General features: G+C 43.4%; 1 protein-coding gene across 3 annotated transcripts in view; it reads left to right on the top strand.

Annotated features, from left to right (window-relative positions):
• The first annotated feature begins 485 nt into the window (after nt 1–485).
• Dnah5 (dynein axonemal heavy chain 5) overlaps nt 486–20,275 on the top strand; it is a 255,115-nt gene continuing 235,325 nt past the window's right edge. For 2 of the 3 annotated variants that reach the window (XM_085831340.1, XM_021183130.2), the window contains exons 1-2: nt 486–736; nt 15,337–15,471. In XM_085831340.1, coding sequence (XP_085687466.1) covers nt 680–736; nt 15,337–15,471 — 192 coding nt within the window. In that variant the 5' untranslated portion in view covers nt 486–679. Of the gene's footprint in view, nt 737–15,336; nt 15,472–20,275 lie in introns of those variants that run through there. The other variant, XM_085831338.1, reaches the window with a different exon arrangement.

The raw sequence follows: 20,275 nt of genomic DNA, 5'->3' as shown, positions 1-20,275 counted from the left end.
TGGACACCATTTGCCATTTGCATATGAAATAGGCTGCTTGTTCTTTATGGGAGAGGAAATGGCTCCTTTGGGTCACAATTAGCCTATCAAGCAATTAGTCACAATTAGTCACCATGCTGGCAGTTAATTGTGCACACAAAGTTGTTTAGACAAAGTGAGACTGAATTTCCTAACTTGAGTAATATATCCAGAGCTGTGACTTGTCTGCCTTCTGCTTTGATCTGGTTTAAGGTTTCTTATTGTTCAGAGAAATAATTTAAGCTCCTTTATTGACTCAAAGCTTATTGTTGGGCAGTGTATAGAATGGAACATTAGAAGTTGTGGTTGCAACCAAGCAGTTAAATTGCTTTCTCTTGTTGCTAAACATGATTAAGAGGTGTGCTTAAACGGCACAGCATGGAAACAGTATTACCCTAACAACGAAGGACCACAGAAGTGAGGAAAGGCCCCAGGGCGGAGACTCAGGGAAGGATATATGAGCAGCACAGATGGACTGACTTCTCGCCTCGGTTCTGTGAATATGGAGGGTCACCCACATGCATGAGAAGCAACAGCGCGACGCTGTGACCCTTTCAGAGTCTTTGCATGTGATGTTCCACTGGAGGGGGAACAGCTCTCCTGGTAGTTAGAAGACCACTCGTCTGGAGGAGCTGACCTGGGGCCATCCCAGATTGCTGGGATGTTTAGGATCGGCAGACGACAACTCTGGAAGCAGAGTGTCACCCGAGTTCTGACGGTAAGGAGCTGGCGTAAACACCTCTAATGCCAGGTAGAAAAAGACCTGACACAACTTCAGATCTATAGTCAGGTGAATCTGTGAAGAGGATGTTTGTTCACTAAGTCTCTGATGTGTTGCATGCGTTGGTATTTCACATGTAAAAGGAGAGCTGTGACTTTCGACTTTACTGCAGATTTCCGCCCGAAAATAACTACATGTAGCCACTTATGAGTGATCCTTAGGAAAGATGTTATTCTAGGGTGGAAAATGTATTTGGGTTGGTAGTTTGGGCTTTGTATATTCCTTAAGGCCTGTAAACTTTTGCTGGTTATTAGATATGGTTAAGGAAGATTCTAGGATACAATGTATTTTAGGATCTTTGACACCTCTCAAATCTAATATTTGTAGAAATGAGGTCATGGACATGGAGATAAAGGGACAAGAATCCTCTTCCCCACATGGCGTCCTTCTCAGCTGCTGCATGCCAGCTGCTCACAGGGAGGACCTTGAACCTTCCACTGCCAGTCAGTGTGTCAAAGCCTTCCCCTCCAACATTACCCTATTGCTTCTTTCCAGGCCTGGTCAAGGATCCTTATGTCTGAGTACTTGTGGGTAGGGTCTCCCTTCAAGTAGTTGTGGACAGACCTAGCCTAGTGTGACAGAAAGATGGGCGTTCCTATCTTGAAGCAGCTAGACAGAGTTTAGTAGGTTACAAGACAGATTTTGCAACAGATGATCCACATCTGACCCGAGTCCTGTTTGTTCTGCCAACGGTTGCTTCAACTGGACCTTGCAAGTATTCATAGTGCGCCTGTCATGGGCCAGTGTTTGTCATAGGCTCTGTGGTAGAGCAGGGAAATGGGCAGCTACTCAAATGGGGCCACAAGACAACAAGTCACAAAGATTAAGTCAACCATCCCAGGAACGAGCTATACTAAATTAAAACTTGGGAATAAGCCAGATGACACCTGCTGAGCCATCTTACCAACTTATGATTTGTTTATTATATGAGGCTGGGTCTCTATCCCAGGCTGGTCTTGAACACCCTATGTAACCAAGAGTGTGACTCTGAACATCTGATCCTTTGCCTCTACCAAATTAGTTTGTATTATTCTAAAGATAGAATCCAGGGCTGGGTATGATTAGGCTATATCCCTAGCCATAAACTTTAATTTTTAATTGGCAAAAATTGCAACTTTGGGGGAATGTAAGATGTTTTGATGCATTGAACATTTTAGAATGAGGCAAGTCCCTCACTTGCACACCACTTCTTTAGGAGTCTCTGCTTTCTAAATAACTTTCTGTTGCTATAGAGCTTACGCTACAATACAAATAATGCTTGTGATGTAATGGAGTGAGCAGGTCTTCTCTTATTTATGAAAACTTCTTGCCCTCTTTTATCATGTCTGAGACATTATAATCAAATGCAAACATTTAAATATAATTAATGAACTAAATTCCTCAACAAGTGCTACCTCTTGGGTGGGAGTAAATCTTTTTGGGAAGTTTCTTCTCTGTTTCTTGAATGCTAGTTATGGTCACCCCAGTGAAGTATGATGGAAACAGCATTATCTTAGTAATATTGCAGCATGTTACATCAATATGCATGGTCTATTTGGCCCATTGATATGATAATTATTGAGTAGTAGCTTTTTGAGCTGAAATGCTCAATGGAAAAGAGTCCAAAGCATGACATGTAGCATAGCAGCTATAGACAGAGGTTTATTCAACCTTGATCTGGAACTTTAACTACACTGCTGATGTATTATAATTAGGTTAAAATGATATGTTAATTGCTTTTACCCATGTGTATCCATGACAGCAGCAACAAAATGTAGTAGAAGTTCTATGAACATGAAAAAGACAGGCCATCTCTTTCTTTTCTCATATAATAAACTTGAATGCTTTCCAATTAAAAAAAAATACTTGAAATAACTCTATCTAGTCACTTATCAGCAAGACCTCAGCCCAGATATATCTGCCTTCTTTCCTTTTTTTATGACTGAGAAAAAAAATGTTTAGTATTTATTTACCATGGACATGGAAGACATGAATCAGAGACCCAACAACTCATTTTTATTTCTCTAGAATGAAACCAAAATGCATGGTTTTGTGGGTTGATTTTGTTAATGCCAAAGAAAAGGTACAACCAGAACATGACAGTCATCTTGACTGTTGAAGTCATCCGTCTTCGAGGGAGGAAGGTTTTACAATGGAGATGTTATCTCTCAGCTGCAGAGAGACCTGTTGTTAGTCTTGCATGCATTCATGCTAGATAATTCAGTTGGTGAGATTTCAGATTGTTCCCAAGGATTCAGGGATTCCTGTGGGTAGAGGTTGAGGGGCATGGGAGCGCTCCCTTGGAGAGGCATAATGTCTCCTACTGAGATGCTCTGCAGGAGGCCAAAGCTTGTTTTCAGTGTGGTAGATGGAGGAGGCCAGGACATAAAGGACCTAAGCTGTCTGATACCAGGTGGACACTGAGAGGCTGTCAGTAGTGTTGCTCTCTGGCACTATAGCCATGTTAGTGTCCTTTGTTATTCAAGCCTAGACTTGTTTGTCTTGGTGACCACATTTCACATTGAACATGTCAAAATGCTTTCATTGGAACCAAGGAAAGCAATTGGCTTGAGGATTTACTGGGGAAGTAGAGAAGGGTGGGTATTGCTTGCTAATGGGCAGGTGACTATTCTTGGGTCCGATCTAGTTAGGGCCCAAAGATGCTCGCTCATATTGCATCGATATAGGAGGTAGACTTGTGAGAACACATCAAACCCCATTGATTTCACAGCTGGTGTTTACATCCCTACCTTATGCCAAACGCTGTGCTCCAGGATACAATAGGGGAAGTCTCCCCAGAAAAGATGACTTCCTTCCATTCTTCTTCTTTTTTCCCCTTGCAATTCTAAGAAGCAGCAAAAGAGAGGCTAAAATTAGAAGGACCCCACTAACTCTTGGAACCTTCCATCCAAAGGTCCTATTCAAACAATAACCTGGTAGCACCGATCAGTCACTGTCCCTTCAGGGCATGATTTATGCTCAACAGACTTCCTGGGGAGTGTTGAGAATTAGCTGGCCTCAAGTTCCAGTCCTGGACAAGCAAGTCAGGCTTCCTTGTGGGAGGCACGGGCACCAGCAGTTCCTGGGTGACTCTGGAGAACAGATGGCTTTAAGCACAGTGATTTATTTTATGAATGAGAGAAGTTTGGAAATTTTACCCTGGTGTCATATAGAATGTGAATGGTGACATATATATTTTAAGTGCTTGGACCAGAGCCATCCTGAATTAATGACCCTGGTTGCCAGAGGAAACTGTTTAAGAGAAAAATTCTGTAAGATAGGTAGTTCTGATTTCGGAGGAAAATCACTGTTGAATGGGATGTGGGTGAAATAAACAGCTGTGTGAAAGTTCACTAAATCTTTTACATCCAGATACTTGGTGTGCAGACAGCTGACTGAGCGTTGGAGGTGGGGTGGGGTGGGGTGGACTGGAGAGATGACTCAGTGGTTAAAAGCGATCTTCTAAAGGACTCATGTTGGGGTCCTAGCCCCAATGCCTGCTAATATCTATAACTCTGGAGTCTCCTTTGGCTGGGTGGGGGTGGTATGGTGGCCCATATTGCTTTTATCTCCAACACTGGGGAGGGAGAGGCAGGCTGACCTCTGATCTGAGTTTGAAGCCAATCAAAATGATATAGTGAGTCTCCCACCCCCCTTTAAAAAGAGTTGAGTTGGGAAGATGGAATGTTGGGATGGGAAGAGGGGGTTGGTGATGGTAACGTTCCAACTGAGGGCTTATAGTTAGTATTTTTTTTGGGGGGGGGGATTCATTTATCCTAAATAGTAAAGATATATTTGCTGTAAGGGCTGCTGAAATAGAGATAATATGTTCACACAGAGATCATTATGTTAAAATAGCAATGTTACAGGCTTTCTGGGGAATGTGAGTGAGACTTTTAACTTTGTTTAGAGTGAGGATCTCCTGGATTCCAGTACTCCTGTGAACCGGAGATTACCTCAACAGTTTTGTGTCTTTTGGGTGTCCTAGGAGACATCTTGTGATGCCATCTGGTTTTCTTTGTCATTTTTAGAAGACAATAGCTTTGAAACCTGTACAACCTCAATGTAAGGTGTGTGAGGTGTGACTGTCTCTTAGGGAAGACCACTCCCATGCTCTTGGGTGTGCCTTTCTGAACATTACTCTTTCCCTTAACTCTCAGACACCTGTGTGTATGTGTGTCTTATAAAATCTACCATTAGAATACCTCCTAAAGGTAGACAATCTTTCATTCGACTGTAAAGAATGATATAAAATGGAATTAGCATAGGAGCAGATTAAGGGCTCCTTGAAAATCAAGAGAAATAGATGAAATTCCAAAGCATACTCTGGGCCACCCACTGGATGGCACCTTCTCTGTTTAAGTGCTGTCTCTGCTACTGGGTCTGCAGTTGTGCTGAATTAAAGACAGCTTCACCAGGCCACCTGCTGTGAGTGGGATTAGTTGAAGGGCGGGCAGGTGGTGAGGTTCTTTCTCTCTAGGACACAGACCACTTTGCTCAAGAGTTCTTAATTCACAAGGAGCAGCCCTGCCTTCTGGGTAGCTGTGGCCCTTCTCTGGGAGGAATAAAAGGAAAGTGTAGTGAGACAGGGACCGTGTGAGAAGCATTTCTAAGTTGGTTATCCCAGTCAATTAAAGAAGACTGGGTGGGCTGGAAAACATCCTGCAGAGCTGGGAGAAGTGCCCCCTCAGGGGTGGGGGTGGGGTTAAAAAAGAGAAGGCTGGAAGTCAAAGAAAGAGGCTGAAATGTGGGAGAGGTTTCTCTTCCCCTCAGTGTCTTCAATTGAACTTGAACAGGAAGTTGGTTCAGTTAGCATCATTTTGGGGGGCGACAGGGGATGGGAATAAGTTTTACTTGGGTCCCGTCAGCATCAGACTGAATCCTGGTCTCCAATGTCAGATCCACATTGATCTGAAGTCATTGGTTCCATCCCTTTCTTGGAAGTGACAGGTAAAGTAAATGAGCCAGTTAATTCACCCATTGATTATACAAATCACAGGGCAGGGTGGTGTGGCATCTTTCCTTTGAAAGGTCAACATCACAGGCTATAACAAAAAGGCAGATAAACAAGAGGAAAACAACGCAGAGTTATTTAATTAAAATTTTGCACGACACAGAGACCTTCAGAAATAAAGAGTCAAGGACCCAAGGAACCTTTCTCTTTCTGTAGACTGTCAGGTGGAAATATGATCAAGTGGGCAGAAAGAATGTGAGCTTGTAAGTGGAGAAACTCAACTAGGCTTCTGTGTTCCAGTTTTTCTGTGTATCCTTTCTTCCCCTTGGGTATGGGATATGGTTGAGACTCCTCAGGAATGAAGTCCTCCCAGGAAGGAGACAGAAAGGAGAGTGGCCTTTCTAATTTTTGTGGCTTAGTTTGAAGAAGTTCATACACCCAGCGACACTCCGCTGGAGAATACTGACCTTCCCTCTCTTTTAGCAGGTATCCATTACAAACACAATAGCTTCCTGGTTAGGGGTGGGACTTTGTGTCCACATTCCTCTCTTAAAAGGCACTACACTTCAGAGCAGTGGTTTCTAACCTTCCTAATGTGGAGGCCCTCATGTCATGGTGACTCCCTCCCCAACTGTAAAATTATTTCATTGCTAATTCGTAACTGTAATTTTGCTACTGTTGTTAGCATTCTGTTTAAGCTCTGCCCCACAGTTACCTGGCAACAGTCAGGTAGACCTGACTCACTATAAAAGGGGCTGCTTGCTCCCTCCTCACTCTCTTGCTCCTTGATCTTTCTCTGTTTCCATTCCCCCATCCTCTCCCCATCCCCCCCCCCCCCCCGCCATGTGCTCATGGCCAGCCTCTACTCCTCTACTTTTCTTCTCTCTCTCCCTCCCTCCCTCCCTTCCTCCCTTCTTCTTCTTCTTCTTCTTCTTCTTCTTCTTCTTCTTCTTCTTCTTCTTCTTCTTCTTCTTCTTCTCTCTCTCTCTCTCTCTCTCTCTCTCTCTCTCTCTGCCTTTCTCTGCCTCTACTACCCTCTTGACTCCCCTTCCCATGCTCGGAATAAACTCTATTCTATACTATATCATCGTGTGGTGTGGATGGTCCCTCGAGGAGAAGGGTTGCCTCAGGCCCGCCGAGGCACCCCCTTCCCCCATACCTGACTACACCTCCATAGAACATATTCCCACTCTCTGTATCTTTTTGTATACACATCAACTGTTATGAACCATAATGTAAATATCTGGTATGCTACCCCCAAAGGGATCTCAACTCACACATTGAGAACTGCTGCTTTACAGTATCATTTGGAGAGAGAGAGCCCCTGCAATATTACTTGAGGCTCTTGCATGTGCCAGACACTGTTCTGGGCATGGAGGATGTCACAAAAGTCCAAAGAGAACCACGCTTTGCTACAGTGTTGATGTCCTTGCAGTGAGGACAGTGTTGAGCTGGGATTTGTTTTCCTTCAATGCTCAGGAGACAGATAAGAAGGGTCACGTGATGTTTGTTTGTGGCAGGGAGATAAGCTAAGCCAGCTGGGTCATTGGGGGTATTCTTAGAAAAAAAAAAAAAGAAATACATACTCTGTCAGTATCCAGCCATTTCATCTGGATAGGTGCTTCTTATAAATTCCCATGAGCAGAAGGCCATAGACTGTCCTGCTTCACATAGCCAGGAAAGTGGAATAAAGAAATACATACTCTGTCAGTATCCAGCCATTTCATCTGGATAGGTGCTTCTTATAAATTCCCATGAGCAGAAGGCCATAGACTGTCCTGCTCCACATAGCCAGGAACGTGGAATAAAGAAAGCTGATTGTTCTGACCAGACCCATGCCCTTGGCCTTGCCAGCACAATCTAATCATCAAGTGATCAAGTATCCGCAAGCTTCAGATTAATATGGACAGCTAAATCAAAACCAATCATCAGGGTATTTACTTTGGTTATTTACGATAAGGAACCTGAAAGCCATTTGCAGATTCGGTATTGTTTACAGTTTTCTCAGGTGGGGACTCTAATGTCTAGCACAAGCTACCTGTATATGCACATAAAAAAACAAAACACCCATTTCAAACAAGCAAAAGTGTGTTTACTTAATAAATATAGAACCAGATTTCATTAACGTGAAAATTTTAGGTTTAGACAAGTAATGGGCTAATCATATTATGTAGAAAAGCTTTTGAACAATGATCTCTATTATCTATTATCTGCGTATCTATCATCTGTCTGTCTATCTACCATGTATCATATCATATCTATCTATCTATCTATCTATCTATCTATCTATCTATCTATCTATCTATAATTCATTATATTTTTATTGCATCCATTCTTTTGCCCAATCACTTCCCCCTGTAAAGATATTGGCTGATCACAGTGTATAAAATACAATGGAGATAAAAGTGCACCTTTCCATTGGGAGCAGCAGCAAGAAAGAGAGAAGTGTGGGGGTGACAGGAAAGCACAGAACCCACTCTCTTGAATGCACAAGCAGAGAATTCAGGTCTCAGAATTTTTAGGGGCCGAGGGTGGGATGGGGGAGTTCATAGTTCCTGGGAGACTCAGGAGTAGAATGATAGAGCTGAACACATGGCAAGTAAGCTGGGAGACATCACCAAGGTGGCAGTCAACAACCTAGAATATAAGTACTAGTCTCTGCCCACAGCTCCCTACAACCTGTACACAGACTCTGGTATCCTTCTAGAACACCCTAGAATAACCCTTAGGTGCTAATTCAAAGAAAATGTCTATAGAATGGATTCATCAGTCATCGTCTCCCTCAGAACTCTGCCATTCAACTTGTCCATAGGTTGTGCCACAGGACTCCCAGTCTGCCACTCACATGTGAGGAAAGCTGTAGATGGTCCATCGTCTCAAGTTTCTGGTGTGCAGAGAGCAGTGTTGTGTTTGGTATCACCATAGCAAATGATGTAAAGCACAAGTCTAGTCAAGTGTGCATGTTCAGTCACAAAGAGGCTCTCAGCTTTGTAGTTCCTTCCTTCCCCCACTTCTGCAGGGTATCAGCGAGGTCACTGTGGTGTTCCTGGGTCAGAGGCAAACCTGCAGAAAGGTAATGCCAGTGGGGAGATGGTTTCAACATTCACGTAATTGAAAAACATCAGTGAGAGTCCTGTTTTACTTACATTTTGATATATGGACCAAATGCCATGGTTATCCCATTTTAATCCATGTGCTGGGTGACTTGGTGGTTCCCCATTCTGTAAGGACTTTTGTTAGCTCACCATAATGACTCGGTGTCAGAGGCAAAATAGAAGACTGAGAACGTGCAGTTCACCCCCAGTTTGCATGGGCAAATGCAGACACCGACTGTGTTGTGGAGTTCAGGGCGAAGTAATCAGAAATTAAAACAACCAAATGGACAGATTGGCTTGGTGAAAAAGCCACCGAGCTCTGTGAAGGTGCAGAGCACTAGAAAGCTGCCTGGAATCTGGATTTTAACATTTTAGGATTACAGTTTATGTTATGCTTTACTGAGAAAGAGTACACAGTAAAGGAGGAATGGAATTTCACCGCTACATCGTGCAATCCTTGGGTCTCAGAGTTTGAGGGATTACAGGACAGAGAGGTTAAATGACAGGCTTGAGGGATCATAATTGGTGGAGGAGATGGGACTAGAATCCATAACCCCGACACCAACGTTTCTCTGTGCAGGGTGCTATCTTGCCTGAGAAGTGTCACCCACGTAGTGTAGACAAGGACACTAGCCACCCTTCCATCCCAGCATCAGCAGCAAACCTCTGTACAAATGTTTTAACACCATCCAGATTTTCTTGGATACTAAGTGTGTTTCTGTCTATCCCCAGATCCCTTAATTCGGTGCTTGCTTATTCAGTGTAAAACAACTGTTATGGAGTGCTTTAAAAAAATTCCATCTCTGTTGCTCACTGGTAAAGCAGTAGCTTATGAGAGGCTGTGAAGGTTTATTCTCAGCAGTGAGAGAGAAAGAATTGGGTGCATAGTATAGCTGTTACTCTTCTGCAACCAATTACCCAATGAAAGCAATTTAAGGAAGGGAGGACTTACGTTGGCTCACAGGTTTGGGTACTGTCCATCATGGCAGGTACCACCATGCATGGCATGGGAGCAAAGCATCAGGCAGCTGGCCACTTTGTATTTATAGTCAGGAAGTAGATAGAAATGACTGTCAAGGCTTATCTTCTTTTCTATGTTTTATTCATATATATGTATATATACACATATCACACACACATATACTATGCTGTTGCCTTTGTTACTATTCTATTGTGAGAAGATACATGACTCAGGCGACCTATAAAAATAAGAGCTTACTGGGGGTTCACTGTTCCAGAGTGTGAGTCTATGACCATTGTGATATGGAGCATGGCTGCAGGCAGGCATGGTGCTGGAGCAGTAGCTGAGAGCTCGTACTTTGTAGCTGTCCAGCAGCCCCGTAAAACTGGGTACCTACCTGAAAGGGAGGCTGGAAATGAAAAAGGACGGGTGGGTGAGAGAAGGATGAAGCCAAGGCAAAGGTTTCTGATCAATGTTCAAAGTTTAGTTTTCAGCTCTGCGTTTATATAGGGGAAACCCACCCATCCTTTGTTTCAGCTGCATTATGTTGCAAAGCAAGCTAAGCAGGCAGTCTATTCCTGTAGGAAACTGCAGGTGTGGCAAGGTGGAAGACTCCACCCTAGGTCAGCTAGGTCGGCAAGGTCAGCAGAAGACCAACTGTGGCCAACACTTAAGGTCTATTTAGCCTGCTAAAGGCTGGGGAAAGGGCACAATATTTCATCCACAAGCATGGGGCAGAGAGCTAACTGGGAATGATGTAGGCTTTTGAAAGCTCAAAGCCCATCTGTAGTGACACATCTCCTCCAATAAGGCCACACCTCCCAACTGTTCCCAAACAGTTTCATCAACTGAGGACCAAACATTCAAACCCATGAACTTACGGGGGCCGTTCTCATTCCAACCACTCCATGGTCATCTATCTTGAACTTGACCTGATGGCCTCGAAGTTATGATCCTCCCCCTTCTGCCTTCCAAGTGCTGGGACTAGAGGGGTGCACCATCTCTCAAAGTGCTTCTTGCTTTCCCAATCACGTCTGCTTTCACTCTCCAAGTGAGACATCAAGTCCAGTCAGCTGGTCACCTTCTTGCAGTCCCTGAATAGCAAATTAACTTCACAGCTAAGTGTTTGTCTAATGCTATTGACTATCATGGTAGAAACTAAACAGGATTCAAAACCTCTCATTGCACCAGGATGTACCTAAGGCAGTGAAAGCAGAGACTGGCAAACTTTCATGTTGACGATGCCAGGATTGCATATTCCTCGTCTTTAGGAAGTGAATATACTTAAAAATAGCCTTTGAAAATGTTTACTTTAAAAAACATGCTGACCACTTTCTTTGTATATACAAAAGTGCTTTGGAAGTTTTTCCTTCTGTGAGAGTTGGGCAAAAATAGAATAATTAGAGTTCTGTTTTAGAGACCAATCTCTCTTTTCTCCGTATTTTCTTTTTCTCTCTGGAATCTTGTAAAATCAGGTCATGGAGTAATGTGCTGTGATGCTGGATTCTCACTTAGGATTGTTGCCTTCTTTGCCAGCCTTCAGAGGCACTGAATCTTGAGTCCTCTGCCTCCGGGCCTTCTATTTCTCGTCTGGCTGCTGCACATCTGCTTCTTCTTTTGTTGCTGGTTGACCCCCAAGCTCTCAAGCTGTTAAAAACACTTAGTACAGACTCCAAGAGATCACTTTGAGAAAGTGTTTTATTTCTTCCAGACAGGAAGGTAGAAAGCAGTTGAAAGAAAAAAAAATGGTATCTTCCTGGTTTTAGTGACATTTGGAAATACATTTATGTGGTTTTCTATTTGACATTTACAGAATGTGTACTTTATGCCAGGACCTTTTTAGAGACCCGGCAAGAAAATTGGTAGAATGTTTATTTTGCTTATTTATTTTAAGCCCCAATGTGTACTCGTTTCCTCACGTTGTCTGCAGTAAGTCCTTCCTTTGGGTTAAGCAAAATGAGTGTCAACTGCACAGGGCTAGCAATGGCCACTTGCTGGCCCACCTGCCTCCTTGCCGGTCTCTCTGTTGCCCTTCTTCCCTTTGCCCTCTTTCCTCCTCTATATTGCCTGTGCCCTGGGCAACTCTCCTCCAACCCAACCCTATCTGTCCTTGAGGGTTGGGAGTGAGTTGGCACAGAGTCAAAGATACAGACTCCAGGAGCAGGTGAGAAATGCTGCAGCAAGCTCCTCTGAGCACTGCTGCAAGCTCCCTTAATACCCTCCACCCATGCCCTCATTGGTCCCAAGAAAGCATCTCTTCTAAACAGCAGTTCCTGATTGGCTGGCATTATTTGCACCATCAATCCTTGGTCTCTGAGACAGTCCTCAATGAGGTCCTCTTGCAGGAGATGCTTCTGCAGCTACATGGCCCCTAGCATTTACATAGCGGCAGCCCTGCTGTTTCTGCTCCACATCTCTTTCTGTGTGTCCTGGCTAGCTTCTGGGCTCAGTCTTGTTCCCTAAAGTTCCTGCCTTGTTCCTTTGAGTGCTGGGATGTGGGTGTATACCTCCTACCTGCCTCACTGCCTTTCAATGTCCCAAAATTCTCAACACTTTCATATTTACTTTCTTGCCAATCCTTTGAATCTTAAGTTCTTAACACTACATCCTTCTTAAGTAATGCAATGTCCTTTTCCCATTACAGCGACGTTTCTGGAAAGAGCAGCCTGCACTTAGTTTGGCTGTATTTCTCTTCCTCCTCAATCACCCATTTCTCAGGCATGCACTCTTTGCTCTTTGTCCTCCTGGTGAAAATTTCCTGACGCTATCACTGCATTGCCTGAGAGTCCTAAGGAGCAACAATCACCTCTCTTGGCTCTGTGAGTGACTGGACTCAGCTGCATGGTTCTGTGGCTCATGACCTTGGCTGAGCTGCTAAGATGCAAAGGCAAAGCCCACACTTTCTAATGGTAGGCCCTGGAAATTTTGCTGCCTCACTTTTGCAAAACCGCTGTGCGATGCTGCAGCCATCTTGCAGACAGAGGCCATCTTGCAGGCTCGCTAGTTAGTGTGAGCAATCATCTGTATGACTCATAGTGTTGGCCACTGGCTATGGTTGATTGATGCTATTGTCTCCTGCATTCACACTGCTGCACAGACTCAGCCATCTCTATTTGCTCTTCATTCCCTCCTTGCTCTAAGGTTTTCACTCCCTTGTCTCTTTATCTCCATATCTTTGTTGGAAAATATTTCCTCCCTAGATTTATTCATTGTATGTGTCTGAGTGCTCTGCCTACAAGTATGTAAATGTACTATGGGCATACCTGATGCCCACAGATTCCAGACGATAACAACAGATCCTTTGCACCTGGAGTTGCAGGTGACTGTGAGTGGTCATATGGGTTCTGGAAACCAAATCCAGATCCTCTGCAAGAACAGTGAGTACTCTGAATTGGGGTGCTCATTTCTTCAGCCTCTTTGTTGGCGAATCTGATTTTCACTCGTAGTCTTAACTTTGATTTAATTATTTACTTCATAAACATTTATTGAATAGCTACTATGCTGGAGGACAGTGCTGCTGATTTAGTGTGTGTGTCTATGTGTGTGCATGCACATGCGCATGATTGTGTAGAGTATATTTAAGATATATGTATAAGTATGGGGTGTGTATTTGATGTGTGTATGATGTGGTGTGTATGTGTGCATGCCTATGCCACAGCATATATATGGAGGTCAGAGGACAACTTTCCTAAATTCCAGGCACACAAGCCAACTTGCCAGCCTTGTACAATGTGTACTTTTTACCCACGGAGCCATCTTACCTGCCTGATAGTTGGTTTTACAGGCTCTGTTTTTCACAATCACAACAGATAACACCTCTGTTGTTGTTTCCATGTCAATAATCTTATGTTCTGCATATGTCTTATGAGGGGTTTCCCTCCTAAGAATGGTCTGGCTCATAATTCTTTTTATGTTGGATTGGGAGCTTATGTCCATATCTCTTTATCTGTGTGTGATGAGTTTACCTTGAACTCTAGATGTACACTTCCAATGACCGACCTGTTTCTTGCACATACTGATATACCTGAACCCAGAACATCCAAAAGCCCATTGACGGTGGTGATGCCACAGTTTGCTTCTGATACAATTCCAGAGACTAGAGATGCTGCCGAGATCCACTGGTCTGCCTCTAGGCTTGTCTCAGTACAGTGTTCTCCACACTGATGCCAGGATGATAGAGCTTTAGTGGTGCAAAGAGAGCTAACATCTGTCTTCTTTTTTTCAAACCTTGTCATTGATTCTAGATAATGTTCGGACGTTATGAAGTGTGCAATGAAGTATTTTATCTCACGACTTCTTTCTCATCTCCTGATGTGCTTCTCAGTCTGTTCCTCACCCACACCTTGTGTTTCCAGAAGGTGCTGAGTTTTCTTATGCCTCTCAGCTCCTAGGGAGTGACGGGCACCTTCCTCTGTCTTCTCCTGAAAGCTCTCCAGTTATACTTCCTTCTCTCTCTCCAGCTGTAGATTAGACTGGAAGGTCCCCTTTCTTGCTCCTTCTCTGAAAATCTAGAGGCTCCCCCCCACTGCCCGGTCTTCTGGGACCCATGAATTTTACTTTTCGTCTTAATCTTTATGACACCTTGCCATATTTACATATTTTCATGTACCCTTACAGCCAGACCATGCCCTTTTTTGAGGTTACTGGTAGTGTTTATGGCTATAGTTCTGGCATGCATTGTAGTTTAATAAATGTTTCTTGATCAAAAGGGACGGCTTTTCTTCTGATGCTAGGAACTACTAGTTGGCATTAAAGCTAATGTGCTTATTTAAGTAATGGAGTGGAAATTTAAGGTGTACTGATGCCAAAATAGTTGAATAAATCATGGCATACCCATATCCAATATTTTGTAGGTATTATACAAGTTCTGGAAAAAAATCTGTGCCAAACTTCAATGAACCCTGTCACTGCTAAGGAAGAAATGCATGAGGAATTTTTATGTCATGATATAAACATAGGCATGTGCACATGCTTGCATATGTTGTAGGAGCAAAGAATGCAGAAGGGCAAGCATTAAGCTGGTGACCCTGTTTATACTGAACATTCCTCATTATTGTAATTCACAGCCTACAGTCAAATGCATGGGCAGTGGAGGTCAGAAATTAATTCCAAGACCAGATCTGAACCTGATACATAGCAAACAGAAGAGATAAGAACATTACTTTATGGCTAAGAAAAAATGTTTACAAAAATGGAATTTTCATTTTTTTTGCATGTATCTGTTAAATTCTTTTATGTGTATGGAAATAAGTCTGTAAAGATGGCACAAAATGTTAACAGCAATAATTTATGGATGGCAGGTGGTTTTCATGGCTTCTTTTTGTTTGCCTGTATTGTGCGATTTCAAAACAGTGGCCACACCTTGTTTTTATAAGAGAAGTAAATTTATTTCCAAAAATAGAAGAAGAGTACATATAAACTGGTCCCATTAAGCTGCCTGCTATGCGAAACTCTTAAGACTTGAAAACCACAATTGTGTGAAATTGTTATAAAACGAGCCATTTGAGAGCAGCAGTTGCAATATAACATTTTCATCCTTTTCTTTTAGCAACGACTGAAAGAAGAGAAGGAAGCCAAGAGGGCCCGTCTGGATGGGCGGCATGACTATCTGTTTGCAATTGTAGCTTCCTGTTTGGACCTGAACAAACCAGAAGTGGAAGATGCTCTTCTTGAGGGTAATCAGGTAGGAAGCTTTTGTGTCCTCACTGTCCTGTTGCAAGCACCTCATGCTGTGCCTTTGAAGAGCTGCCAGCCTCATGTGCAGGGGGAGGGGGGCGGCTCCATTCTGGGTTAGGTTGAAGAGTCTCTGTACTCTCTCACTCTCCCGCCCTCTAGGTTCCAGACTCTCCTGCTCTCCAGGTTGAATGATGGTACTTGTAGTCCTCATTTGAGTTCCACCATTTGATGATGATGCCTGCTTCTCTTTACAAACAATGAGGCTGAGCTCTTGTGCCAGTCTTCAACCTGAGATTAGGGAATAACACCATCTTTCCAGTTGCTGTCGTATGTATGTATGTATGTATGTATGTATGTATGTATGTATGTGTGTCGGGCAGTGGGCGTGGGGGAATAAAGGGAGTAGGAGAAAACCTGTGTCCTGACAGAGTTCCGGTGTTCTGGGTGGGCAAATGCAAGGGACTGCAGCGCACTCTCCATGAGGCCCTGGGTGGGTGTCTGGCTGTGGAAAACTACGGACCCAGCCCTCTGGGGGTGGACAAGAGGCAGTCCGGGGTCTCTGGGCCTCACTGAGGCCAGAGATAACAGGTTCTCAGTCTCAAGCATCCCAGACGCAGCTGGACACTGCGGAAAAGTTGAGAACAAAGTGGAGGCCCCAAGGCGGCTTGGCCAGCCTCAGGGCCAAAGAAAGGAGAGGGCAGAGGGAGAGGGGGCGCTGGGTGGTTCCCATGAGGGTGAGAGTCCTTGGTCCGGTCCATAGCTGGAGTGCAGGAAGGCCTTCGGGAGGGAGGTTAGACGCAGCTCTTTAGGGGAAAGCCTATCCCATAGTTAAACTACAGGGAGCTTTAATGAGCAGAGACAGTCTAGGTTTTAGAGCTTTATTGTAGAAAGGCAGGGAGAAAGAGAGAAGGTTAAAGAGAGAGACCAGCCATGCCCACATGGAGAGAGGGGGAAGGGAGGGAGAGAAAGAGAGCTAGAGATGAGAGTAAGAAGGTGAGAGATTAAGAGGAGGGGCAAAGCAGCTCCTTTTATAGTGGGCTGGGCTACCTTGCTGTTGCCAGGTAACTGTGGGGAGGAGCATACCTGGCTATAGTCAGGTAACTGTGGGGGTGGAGTCTAGCCAGAATGCCAGGAGCTCGGGACATTGTCTGCGTTACTTATAGTCATAGAATTATGGAGTTGGGGGCTCTGTGGTGTCGGGCACCTGTCTCTGGGTACATGGCTCACGGTTTGGGCCGTTGTAGAGTTTTCTATTGGTTCTCTGGAACAAGCCTCGTTCAACCAAAACAGGTTGTGTTTCACGGTCCCACATATGTGTATTCATTTACCTTTATCATTTAAAAATTTTGTACATCTGTGTGATGTGTTTTGATCAAGTCTACCCCCATTTCCTCTCTTTGAATATCTCCTGTGTCCCCCTACCACTATGATCTCCTATTTTTTTAATCCACCGAACTTAGTGCTGCCAGTGTGTACCTTGGTGTGGCACCATCTATTGGTGGTGGCTCTCAGGGCTAAATCTTTAAAGAAAACCAACTCTTCTAAAATTAATTAATTTTTATAGTGGTCCTAGTCTAAGTTTGGCTACTGAACAATGCCATGGTTTTCTGACTGTGGCTTTGATGTGGCACATGGAACCGGTTTCTTCCGTTCCTAACTTTGATTTCTCTACTACAACTTCTTTTCAAAAATTTGGAATAAGGTGTGTTTAGTAATGTGGCCTTGATAGGGAAGGATACATTTATGAGAAGATAGAGTTTCTTCTATTCAGGAAGTCCTATTAGGAACCCTAGTAAGGTTTCCAAAGACTTAATTTCATAAACATATGGTGTGAGAGAGGAGACAGAGAGGAAGAAAGAAGAAGTAAGAAAAGGAGGGAGAGAGGGAAGAAAGGAGGATGGGAGGGAGGAAGGGAGGCAGGGAGGAAGAGAGGAAAGAAAGGAGGGAGGGAGAGAGGAAAGAAGGAAAGGAGGGAGAGAGGGAGGGACGAAAAGAGGAAGAGAGGGAGGGAGCAAGAGAGGGAGGGAGAGAATGAGAGGGAGGCAGGGAGAGACAAAGGGAAGGAGGGAGGGAAAGAGGAAGGGAGAGATTGTTGATAACATGTTTCAGTGTTGATCTAGTACATGTCTAGCATCTGCCTTTGCATGGAAAAGAGGCAGAAGAGGGCAGTGCCAGTTTGAGTTAGAGTCAGTTTCTGTGGTGTAGATCTTGTTTGGCTCCAAGGCTGACTATGAATTTCCATTTTGTTGCTGTAAACCCTGAGTCCTACGCCTCAGGACTACCAAGCCTCATTCCTTAGCTGGCACCAGCAGCCTCTGAATAAACACAGCACCAGTATAAACACAGAGTTGGTTTATACAATGCAGTCTTTGGAGTGTAGTCTATGGTGGGAATTAGAGGAAAATGAAGGGGACAAGACCCTGTTAAGAGGGAAGTTTTCCTTCCTCTTTCTCTTTCAGTACAGGTGTCACTTACTGAAAATCGAATACACATCAGTCCTTGTTCTAAGTGGGTTTGAACTCTAATCTCATTCATATCTATCATACCAGCAGCTAGATAATTCTATTCCAAAACAGGAACATAGGGAGTGTCACCTAGCTTTCGTCATTGAGCTGGCCCAATCATCTTCAAACTGAAGAAACTATACAGTAATTATTCTTTAGGGACTGTTTTATTTCATTAGTGTACTGTTTCATTGTTGCATCACTCAGAGGTCTCTAGAAGAATAGAACTGATAGAACACACACACACACACACACACACACACACACACACACACACAGAGTGGGTTTATACAATGCAGTGTGGGTAGTCTGGAGAGACTGAAAATCTAGCAGTTGTTCAGTCTATGGGCATCTCAGCAGTCCCAGTCTAGTATCAAAGGCCTGGAGGATCCTGGTGAGTGGCTGGTCTTATACCTATGTTGGACCTGAAGAAGCTGGTTCTAATATCAGCGAAAGAATGCAGGATAGATGAACGTGCTTGCAACATTGAAAGCAAACTGTCAAAAAGGAAAGTTTCTTCATTTGTCTAGATCAGAACAGCACACCCACATAAGGGTTTGGTCTTCTCACTTCAAACAACCTGGTCAAGAAAATCTCCCACAGCGTCTTTCATTTGATTCCAGATCTAGTTATGAGGACCGAGATCAGATATCATAAAGGCTCATCATTGTTGTGGCCTGTGTCAGGTCTCTGCCTATTGAAGTTGAACATCTTTCCCTATTTACAGACTTTGTTGATTCACTCACAGCACATTTCCACCTTTTGTGGAGGTGACTGAGCAAAACTACTGGAGACATGAGAATACAAACTCCCCTTTGAGATCCTGCTTTAAGAACTTTGTGATATATAACCACGAGTGGATTGTTGGATCATATGACAATTCCAAGTTTAACTTTATAAAAGAAATTTTGTACGGTTCTCCACAGTGGCTACATTCCCACAATGTGTTTATATATTTTTTGGTAGTAGCTATCCTAATGAGTGTGCAGATTTGCCTTAGGGGTTTACCACTGTGAATAGACAACATGCCAAGGCAACTCTCTTAAGGACAACATTTAATTGGGGTTGGCTTACAGGCTCACAGGTTCAGTTCATTATCATCAAGGTAAGAACATGGCAGTATCCAGGCAAGCATGGTGCAGGAGGAGCTGAGAGTTCATCTTCATCTGAAGGCTGCTAGCAGAATACTGACTTCCAGGCAGCTAAGATGAGGGTTTTATAGCACACACCCACAGTGACACAACTACTCCAATAAGGCAACGCCTTCTAATAGTGCCACTCCTAGGGCTGAGCATATACAAACCATAACAAGATCTTTCCTCTTTTTTATCTCATCTATGTATCTATGTATCTATCACCATGTATCTATCCATGTATGTATGTATGATCATCTATCTACCTATCTACCTATCATCCATCATCTATCTATCTATCTATCTATCTATCTATCTATCTATCTATCTATCTAAATTTATCTACCTATCCATTCACATACCCACCATCATTCTGTGTTCTTAATTTGTTTTTGTTCAGGTGTGTGTGTGCGTGTATGTGTATTCATGCATGTTCACACGTGTGGATTTGGTTGTATGCATGCACAGTGCAAATGTGGAGGTCATTGAACAACTTCATATGTTGGTCTTTAAGTGCCTTCTCCCTTTTAAGACAAAGTTGCTTATTGACCTAGGACTTTAATTTACCATGTGTCTTGCAAGCTTCCTGGTATCCCCTGTATTCTCTTCTCATCTGGGGTGTGGCATTCTATCCCTGGGGTTATAAGCTTGTGTCACTGTAATGAGCTCCTTATGAGAGAGTTCTGAGGATCAAAACTCAGATCCTTCAAGTGCTTTACAGACTGAGCCATCTCTCAGTCTACCCTTTCTCTTCTCACAGGAGTTCTGAACCATGCTGTAGATGACTTGCAAGAAATGTTTTGGTCTTTATCAGGGCATGTGTCAGATTGATATACACTCTCTCTCATGATGGAACGAGGTGCCAGGTGGCTACTATATATATTCTCAAAGAAGTTTTGGAAGATTATTACATTTAAATATCAATTATATTTAGTGTGTAGACTATGCACTGAAGTTTTCCTTTCTCTTTCGGACTTGCAATTCACTGAGCACAAAAAGTTATTTTATATTTATAACTGCCTTCAACAGCTCACTGCTTTGGGAAATTAGCAAAAATAGAAGGACAAGTCTGTCAAATATACATACACATCAACTACTTCTATAATTATTGAAATTACTTCTTTCAATTGAGTGCTTATTGTAGTAAGTGAGACATTCTTCTCTTATATTAGGA

Source organism: Mus caroli, unplaced genomic scaffold, assembly GCF_978045245.1.
Source record: "Mus caroli unplaced genomic scaffold, Mus_caroli_1 scaffold_16, whole genome shotgun sequence".
Taxonomy (NCBI): Eukaryota; Metazoa; Chordata; class Mammalia; order Rodentia; family Muridae; genus Mus; species Mus caroli.
The sequence above is the reverse complement of the archived record's forward strand: the minus strand, read 5'-3'. Positions and strand labels throughout refer to the sequence as shown.